Source organism: Vombatus ursinus, unplaced genomic scaffold (genome assembly GCF_900497805.2).
Source record: "Vombatus ursinus unplaced genomic scaffold, bare-nosed wombat genome assembly UNPS02014171.1, whole genome shotgun sequence".
Classification (NCBI taxonomy): Eukaryota; Metazoa; Chordata; class Mammalia; order Diprotodontia; family Vombatidae; genus Vombatus; species Vombatus ursinus.
Window position 1 is genome coordinate 1,250,979 of NW_020953949.1, and position 10,279 is coordinate 1,261,257.

General features: G+C 34.5%; 1 protein-coding gene across 2 annotated transcripts in view; it reads left to right on the forward strand.

Annotated features, from left to right (window-relative positions):
* Positions 1-9,518, forward strand: part of SLC44A1 (solute carrier family 44 member 1) — a 201,208-nt gene extending 191,690 nt beyond the window's left edge. The window contains exons 15-16 of one of the 2 annotated variants that reach the window (XM_027859732.1): positions 2,117-2,197; positions 6,940-9,518. In XM_027859732.1, the coding sequence (XP_027715533.1) occupies positions 2,117-2,197; positions 6,940-6,963 (105 nt within the window). In that variant the 3' untranslated portion in view covers positions 6,964-9,518. Of the gene's footprint in view, positions 1-2,116; positions 2,408-6,939 lie in introns of those variants that run through there. The other variant, XM_027859730.1, reaches the window with a different exon arrangement.
* Positions 9,519-10,279: the final 761 nt, after the last annotated feature.

The following is a 10,279-nucleotide window of genomic DNA, read 5'->3' on the forward strand; positions in this document are numbered from 1 at the left end:
CTCCAACATTTGTCATTTTCCTTTTCTGTCATATTAACCAGTTTGATAGGTATGAAGTGGTACCTCAGAGTAGTTTTTATTTGCATTTCTCTAATCCATAGTGATTTAGAGCATTTTTTCATATGACTATAGATAGTTTTGATTTCTTTATCTGAAAACTGCCTGTTCATATACTTTGACTATTCCCCAATTAGGGAACAATTTGTATTCTTATAAATTTGACTCCGTTCTCTATGTATTTGAGAAATGAGGCCTTTATCAGAGAAATTTGCTATAAAAATTTCCCCCCTCCATTCCTTCCCTAGTTTTCAGCTTTCCTTCTAATCTTGGCTGCATGAGTTTTGTTTGTACAAAAACCTTTTAATTTCATGTAATCAAAATTACCCATTTTACATCCTGTAATGCTCTTTATCTCTAGTTTGGTCATAATGTTCCCTTATCAATAGATCTCACAGGTATACTATTCCATGCTTCCCTAATTTTTTATGGTATCTTCCTTTACGTTAACCATGTGCCAATTTTGACCTTATATTGCTATACAATGTGAGATGTTGGTCTATACCTAGTTTTTGCCAAACTGTTTTCCAGCTTTCCCAGCAGTTTTTGTCAAATAGTGAATTATTGTCCCAAAAGCATGGATCTTTGTGTTTATCAAACACTAGATTACTATGGTCATTTACTAGTGTGTATTGTGTACTACCTAATCTTTTCCACTGACACACCACTCTATTTCATAGCCAGTACCAGAGTGTTTTCTTGATTACCCCTTTGTAATACAGTTTGATATCTGGTACAGCTAAGCTACCTTCCTTCACATTTTTTTTTCATTAATTCCCTTGGTATACTTGACCTTTTATTATTCCAGATGAATTTTGTTATTCTGGCTCTATAAAATTTTGTTATTCTAGCTCCATAAAATAATTTCTTGGTAGTTTGATTGGTGTGGTACTGGATAAGTAAATTAATTTAGGTAGAATTGTCATTTTCATTACATTGGCTCAGCCTATTCATGAGCAGTTAATATTTTTCCAGTTGTTTAGATCTGATTTTATTTGTGTGAAAAGTGTTTTGTAGTTGTGTTCATATAGTTCCTGGGTTTGTCTTGATAGATAGACTCCCAAATATTCTATGTTGCCTACAGTTATTTTAAATGGAATTTGTCTTTTTGTCTCTTGCTGCTGGATTTTGTTAGTAGTATATAGAAATGTTGATGATTTATCTGGATTTATTGTATGTCCTGCAACTCTGCTAAAGTTGTTAATTATTTCAAGTGGTTTTTTTAGTTGATTCTCTAGGATTCTCTAAGAATACCATCATATCATCTGCAAAGAGTGAGAGTTTTGTTTCCTCATTGCCTATTCTAATTCCTTCAATTTCTTTTTCTTCTCTTATAGCATTTCTAGTACAGTATTGAATAATAGTGGTGATAATGGGTATCCTTGCTTCAACTCTGATCTTATTGGGAAAGTTTCTATCTTATCCCCATTACAGATAATGTTTGTTGATGGTTTTAGATAGATACTGCTTCTCATTTTAAGGAAAGCTCCATTTATTCCTATGCTTTCTAGTGTTTTTAATAGGAATGAGTGTTGTATTTAGTCAAAAGCTTTTTCTACATATATTGAGATAATCGTATGAACTTTGTTGTTTTTGTTATTGATATGGGTCAGTTATGCTGATAGTTTTCCTAATATTGAACCAGCTCTGAATTCCTGGCATAAATCCCACCTTGTCATAGTGTATGATCTTTGTGATATGTTGCTGTAATCTCTTTGCTAATATTTTATTTAAAAATTTTGCATCAACATTCATTAGAGATCTTGGTCTATAGTTTGCTTTCTCTGTTTATTATCCACTGATTCTTGAGCCATAATTAAATATTCAGTTTAACAGGTTTGAGCACAGATCATCATCATATTGCAATCTAGTTGGGCAAATTTTGCAGTTTTTTTGTGTGTTACTAAGGGTTGTTTATGGGTACCTTTTTATGCCCTTTCTTTGAAGCACTGGGAAAGCTGGCATATTGGAATTATGGGTTTAAATGTCCTTTATACTTAATCCACTTACTTACTAAAAGTAAATGAGATTATAAAATATGTTGCCTCTTATTTTGCAGGAATTTGTGGAGAACAGTAGAAAATCCATGAAAGAGGCTGGTAAGGGAGGGGCTGCCGATTCCAGAGAGCTAAAACCGATGGTAGGTGGAGATGAGGAGGTGACCACCCTCCATGAATTTCACTTTTGCTTCCTCCCCCTCTCTGTCTTCACTGACTGCACGTCTTCCGGAGACGCTTATGTTGTCTGTATTACTCAGGATGTTCTGCTTTTTCTCTTTGTGTGCTTACCCATCACTTGGATAGCTGAGTTTCTGTCACAAATGAGATCATCTTCTGTCAAAGTAAGCTGAAAGGAACTGCAATTTTTAATTCATTAAAAAACCACTATCACGATATTTTAATTCTCATGGTTGGTTGGGTTACCTCTTTTGAATATATTTAGTTTTTTTAGTACAGGTATAAGTACAGGGGCTGAAATTTTGGTTATGTGTTTTCAAAAACAAGCGTAAAGTTATATGTATTTTAGCAAATCCTTTCTGACTTCAGACAATCTTGTGTTCTCATTGATGTAGTTATTACCTTCACAAATACAGATCACAATCACTCCATGTGCCCTTGTAAACAATATCCATATGGAACTGGATTCCCCTCCCCGCCCCCAAAAAAATCTCTGACCTGAGAGCCAACTTACATAGACTGGTCCTTTGAAAACCATTTTGGAAGGACCTTCCAGATCTGGTATTCTGCTGGCATAGCTTGTGAAAACCTAGGGTCACCTCCTTGTCATGATGAGGTAATGGAAGAGGACATTAATGGAGGCAGTTCCTTTCAACCTGCTAAAATGCACATTTCCCCATTTGTTTATATTGTACTATTTATGTTGCACTATTTTCTTCTGCTGACTTTTTGTTTCCTCAGCTATACTTTCTTTATATTTCATAGACTCCATTTTGCAGCAATAACTCTGGCAGTGTAGTTAAAAATCCATATGTATATACATTTTTAGACAAGAAGAAAACTTTATTTTTCTCTTGTTCCTTTTTGTTATAGTAGGGATAAACTACCCCCAATTGGGATGACTTTATACAATCAAACCATTCCATTGTTTTTAAAAAATGCCTTAACATTAGATAATCAATGCAGCAGGGTCTACACTGTTTAGAATGTCAACCCTATTAGAATGAAAGGCCTCTAATAATAGCACATTTTGAGCCTCACCTGGTAGACTCATGGTTCTTAAAAACAGCATGTGTAATTTCAGATTATCCAGCTATTTAGAATATGAGGGTACTTTCAACTATATCTAATGTCTCATATTATGACACCAAATCTAAGAACTTTCATCTCCTCTTTCCCTACATTTTTTGACACTAACTTAAGCATCAAGATTAAGAATAAATTGGAAAGTATAAAAAAGATGTCCACCTAATTTTTAAAAGAAAACTTGGTTTAATCTATAGAATAATTCAATTCAACAGGCATTTATAAAGGACTTGTTAATAATCAAAGTACCAGACCAGATCCTGGCAAAATAAAATGATAGATAAAACACAAGCCTTTTCCTAGTGGAGTTCACACTCTAAGAGAGAGTAAAACAAACACAAACAATTGATGCATGATAAGTAAGAAAGATACAAGTATTATGTGATGTGGGGAATTGGGAAAAAGATCAATATTGAGTAGAAAGGGGGCAGGGAATGGAGGGAAGTTTGCATGGAGCTGTTAGCTTCCGAGCTACATGTTAAAGAATTCCAGTAGGTGGGGTCACTCAGTCATTCAAAATCCAAATTACCTGAAAGTTTTCAAAACCTTTAGATGTGAGCTCTTTGGGGTTGGTGAATTAGGTTATCTCTATACTCACTAAATCCCCAAGGCCTATTATAGTAGTTCTTAATATAAAGATGTATTGATGATTATGATGCTTCCCAAAGTGTGGCTAAGGGAGATGAACACAGTGATATATTATCAGACTTTATTTAAGTTTCTAATGGATGCTTATGATCCAATAAGACTATTTCCCTATATTACTCCCCACTCCTCACATACATATATATGTATGTATTCTTTGCTGTGAACATTCCGAACTTGAAAATGTTTTCCTCACATATTTCTCCACCTCAGGATTCCCAAATCCTCTATCACCTCTCCCTTTATCCATTTGGTTCCTGTCTATTTTACCTTCATAACATATCCCACATCTAACCTCTTATCTACATTCACCACTATAATTTAGGTCCCACCAGGACTTTTGTAATGGCCTTCTAATTGGTCTCCCTGCTTCCAGTCTGACCCACTCTTGAATCCATCCTCCCCATAGCTGCCAAAATAATACTAAGAAGTAGACCTAGCCATGTCCTTTGCCTGATCAGAAACCTTTATTGTCTCTCACTTTTGCCACTTGGACAAAATACAAATTCAGCAGCCTGACATTAGGGCTCTCCACATTCTGGTTCCAAACAGCCTTTCTAGCCATCCAGGATGGTCTATCTCCTACCCCTTTATACTTGCCCACGCTACCCTCTCTGGCTAGGTTCGCACCCCCCCCCCTTCCATTCCAACTCTCCCAATTCTTATTTTCCTCCAAGATTTGACAACCCGTATAAAGTCTCCCCTGGTTGCCTCTCTACTTGACCCCTACAAATTGTCAGTACCCTCTCCCTCCTCTAATTTCCTTGTATTTATGTATTTGTGTATATAAATTCTGTGAGGACAAAGACTATTTGCCTTCTGTCTTTGTGTTGCCAGCACCTAGCATAGTACCTTGCATATATATATATATATATATATATATATATATATGAATTGGTACTTACTTTTTTTACTTTGAAACAGCAGCTACTGCTATTATTAAAAAAACTTCTCTGAAACCAAGCTCCCATTGTCATTTCTAAGGCAGATAAGCAACATTCAGATGCTTTTCATTGGGCAAGATTGGGGGGAGAGCAATTCACAACTCTGTTGGCAAGCTGCCATTCATTTTCCCCTCCCCTTTCTTTATATGTTTCTAGTGGACTGTGGGTGCAGAGATGTTCTCTCTGAAAAAAAAAAATCTTCTGAAGACAGAAAAGTAAGCTGGCTGCTTCAGCTAGCTGGTTCTCTTTATTAAGGATCAAAAGTTCTAAAGTTCCAAATCTGAAACTTGAAAAGAAACCATAAATATTAACACCATTTTTCTTACAAATTATTTCTTTATTCTTTTCAGGTTGCCTCTTTCACTAACACCTTTATCTTAATTTGAAGTATTTTTTAACCCTATGCTTTGAGGAATTAAGAAAGGGAGATCTTAACCTTAGGAGATCTAAATTACAGTTAGCTTTGCCATTGTTGGTTATATAATTCTGGAAGTTACTCTTTTTTAGTGTAAATGAGGAATAGAATTCTCACAATTAAAGAAAGCTTGTTTAAGGTGATATTAAATTTAGACTTAGGTATTATGACTCCATCTAGCCTCTTTCTGATACCATCCACCCCAGTCCGGCTTTTGAATAAAATTATGAAGGTATGGGGAATTGTGTGAAATACTCAAGTGTATAAGTCAGTGTTTATCATGACTTTTTTTCTGTTAACACAGTTGCCTCCTACCTTTATCTCAATTGAAGAACAAATAAGATGGCTTTTTTAATATGTGAATACTTTGTTATTTTAACGCTGTTATCTCCTTACCATTTTCTTTCTGCCAAACCGAAAAGCTCATATTTTACATATCAAAGGTCCCACTGTTTTTTTTAGTAACCAGCTAGCAGGAATAGGCCATTTTCAGTGTTTTCTGAAGTCTCAAGTCTATAAAGATGCCCTTTAAATGGTCAAAAAGGAAAAGTACATGTCACTGTTTGGCTAATATTTTTAAATATTAGAAATATATATTATTAGAAGAGAATTAGAAATATTATATATTGTATATTATTATTTAAAAATATTAGAAATAAATGTCACTTATAATTGTGTCCTCTTTTATAATATGAATAGTAAAGGTTAATTCTTCTCCCAAAAGACTTATCTGAGAGACTTTCCCCAAAGTGGGGCTTGGTAAAATTTAATTTGGATTATTTATATTTTTATAGTTTAGTTTATTCTGTGATCCCTTTTGAGATAATTCTGAATGAGCTTGTCATTATTATTTTGTCACCTTTCTGGAAACTCTGCTATTTCATGGGTACTGTATGCCATCCCATATACAGAACATATTTTTAGGAATTATTTAAACCTAGAAAACAGTATTCTGAAGTGAGAAGGCTCTAAAATTTCTTTTAGAAAGGAGTTAACTGAAATAAATATTAAGCCTGTTCCTTGTGTTATAGTGGACAAAATCATACTAGTATTAAGATATTTTGAAAGCTTATGAAATCTCTGCATTCCCATGGAGAAGTTTTTGGTGAAATTAATCACATCTGTGAAATAACAGATGTAACCAACAGGTTTGGAGATATATATTTCTACCTTACTGTTTGCTGTGGAGTTTGGAGAGGAGAGGAGTAGAATGTTGTAGGAAAGAAGGGGTAGAGAGGCAGGATGTCCCTGCTACATCAGAGCTCCAACAGACATTTATTAAGCTCTTACTTTATGCAGAACTCTGGAATATTAGGGGAGATTTAATTAAAAAAAAAAAAGCTTAGCTGAGACAGAATCTCTAACCTCAAGTTCCCAATGTAGTGCAGGGATAAATTAATCCAGGAGTTGGAGCATCTGGGGAAATTGACAAGAATTGCCAAGGTAGGTCTATGTTGTTAAGATTAGGGCAGTTCAGGGCAGGTTCAAGAAGACCCTTTCCATCCATTCTGCTGTGTTGCTTTTTATTCTCGTTTTTTGCATTTGTGACATCACTTGTGATGTTCCTTTAATGACACTTATCTAAGACTGTACTTTGTATGACTTTGTTTTCTAGGCTTCGGGAGCAAGTTCAGCTTGAATCTAGCCGACCATTACGGAACCCATTGACATTCCAAAACCATATATATACATATATATGTATTTGTGTATGTGTGTATATATATATGTATATGTATATGTATACATAATCAGCCAAAATCAGAGAAAAGGAACAGGGATTTAATACTTTTTTTAAGATTATTTTTGTCAAACATGTACTCCTTTCATACGGGTGGCTTTTACAGGCAATTTTAGTCATTTAGTTTTTTCAATAGTAATTGTATTAATGGAAATGTTAAGATTCATATCTGATGAAGGTTTTTAATAACTTAGAGGAGGATTTAGTTATAGTTATTTTAAGTAAAAATATTAGACCAAATTCTTTGTCCAAAATACTAAAATTTGTTGATGAGGTCAGATTCCCCAAAGTATGCATTGTATCCAGAGTGTGTTTTACTGATCCATAAGCCCAAAATGGGACAGGCTATTTGAACATATATATTTTCCAGATAAATTAGACATTAATTTAAATCCTTGCCTTTATAAAGCTTCTCTAAACAAGGAAGTCATGATATTGGATGGCATTTTACATACAAATGGGCCCGGAATGGATTTCCATTCTAATTCATGAATTTATTAGCTATCATTAAAAAGTAACCAGATCCTCAGGTATTTTTAGGTGGCCCTTAAAAAATTACATCAAAGGGAATAGCAAAAGGAATAGATATTTTCTGATGTAACTTTTTCTTCTTGTATCACTTTTTCCTTTTCTTTTTGATTTCAGTAGCTTCCTCTGTACTTCTGTGCCCTGGCTTTGAAGGGCACATGTTCCATAAACAAACAGCTGAGCAAACTGCCAACGATGAAAGTTGAGCATTTAAATTTCTGTATCTTGGTTTTGCCAACTTAATCATGCTGGTAGAAAGAAAACAAGGACAGAAATGTATCACACAAAAATTACTTAAAGCTTTTCTGACTTTGAGTCAATTCTAGGAACTATCCATTGACTTAGGGATGAATAGCCATTTTATTTCATTGCTTGTGATCAAGTGTGTAAACCGTATCACCCCAGCCTGGCAGGTGCTTCTCGCTATGAAAATCATGGAGTATCCAGTGATACAGTGACTACAAAAGAACTGGTTCATGTTTTGTTTTTCAAATATCGAACGTTTCTTTGGTTTTATTTCAACTCTCAAAGCTTACCAGATATGAATGGCTAATATTCCATTGTTCTGCTTGTTGTAATGGTGAATGCTTTAAAACAAAGTGTATTTGCTAAGAATAATTCATGATCTCTTTATGCGATAACTCGTTTTTGTTACAATTTTTTTAAAAAAGCTATTTTTGTTAATGTAAAGTAAATATTTCAGAGCAGAATTTTTAAACTTATTGCACTAAATACAGGCTCTGTAAGAAAAATAATTCCTCAGCATTTTATCATTCCATAGAAAGAGAATCTTTTGAAAGAAAGCATGCCTTCCTATCAAGCTTAGACAATGGATTAGAGTGGTGTGTATGAATGTATGTACTGTTAATGTCACCAGGACTTCACAAGCAGCTGTTTGCTAATGTGCTTCCTTTCAAAGGATTGGACCTTTAAATTGCTACAGAAGGTAAATTGTATTTTTTTTAATGAGTTTGTGCTCTTTACTCAAGGTAAGCTAGCCAAATGCCTTGATTTTATTTTTAAGGCTCAAAGCAACATTTCTGATTTTTTTCAGAATCTTAGTAAATAAGAATCTGAATTTAATAAAATACGATTTAGGGCTCATGTCTTGAAAGGATCAGGAGAAGCTAACTTTGTGAGAATAATTGTTTGAAGTCAGTAATTCTCCAGAAGTTAACTTCCACAATTTAAACAGTATCATTCTTTTCTATATGCAATATGGTATAGTGGAAAGAGCACTAGATTTAAAGTCAGAAGACCTGGGTTCAAGTCCTAGCTCAACTACAGATGATTTACATGACTACAGGCAAGTCATTCGGCCTCCCTGGACCTCAGTTACCTCAGATTTAAAATGAGGACGTTCAACTAGATTATCTCTAAGGTCCTTCTTCCTTTAAATCCTATAACTCAATAATTTGAAATGGCAAGAATATATTCATGGAACTAGCCAAATTCTAGTTCAAATTGATGCAAGGGAAAAATCAGTGTTCTATTTGAATGCAAAATGAAATCGGCTCCATAGCAGTCCCAGATTTTTGACAATTCGGAACCATTGGCAACCAGATTAAGGATTGGAATTAAAGTATGGAACATTAAGTACCAAAACCGAAGGGATTATAAATTATAAGCATTTCAGGAGGTATCACCACCCCACCCCACCCCATCCCATCCTCACTCCCTGGTACAAGTCCGGGATTTGGAAATCTTAGGTTCTACTCACTTGGACATCTTGACATCATGGATTCTTGCTGCTCCCTGTTCCATATGCTTGTAACCTCCGCTGTTTGGAAGCCACCAGAAATGCTTTCTTAATATCATTTGCAACTAGAACTGTAATCAGAAAGAAATTTTGTATTTTTGTATAACTTGACTGTGTGCCATTTTATATAACAGGGCCTGTTTTACAAATAAATTTTGTTTTACTAACACTGTGTTTAGAGATTATGGTCAACACTTTTCTATGGTTAAATGTAATGTTGAAGTCAGAAATTTATGCCAAGGTAGTTGCCCTTAATAAACCAGTGTGTAAATTTGTGTGCATATATAGAATATATATGTATGTTTATATATATATATTTTTATATATAGGTTCAAATATATATGTATATATCACACAGTCACACACACAGATAATATGATTAAATTGCTAGTTTCTTTTCCACTTCCATACCAATTCCATTCTTTGCCTAATCAGAACAAAGCCTCACATTACTCTTCCTAGCAATATATAAATGTTTTGATTTGATGCTTTGGATAAAATAACACTGCTGTCTTTCATTCATTGCAAATCATCCCACAACTAGATATAGGCTGCCTTCTTGCTGTCCACCTATTGCCTCCATCTCTTTACCAAGTGAGAAGAATAAGGTAGATTGAAAATTTAAATTGTCTTTAAAATATGGTTTCCTGAGCAACTTTAGTTATCATGTGCTCAGCACAATGACTTTTATCTGCCTGCAAAATGGAACTTAAGAGCTCCCGCCATGATGGATCTTTTTGGAGGGAAATTCTCGTAACATGGCCAGTGTTCTTGTTAAAGAATTGACATCATTTCTGTCAAGTGGTCACCAGAGCTCTAGTGTGAGATTATAATGTTTCCAAATTCATTGTCCTGCTTCTAGGAAAAGAAGATGAAAGAATTTCAGGTAAAAGAAACTGAAGGAAGGAAAGAGTTCTGTCATGTAGGGTA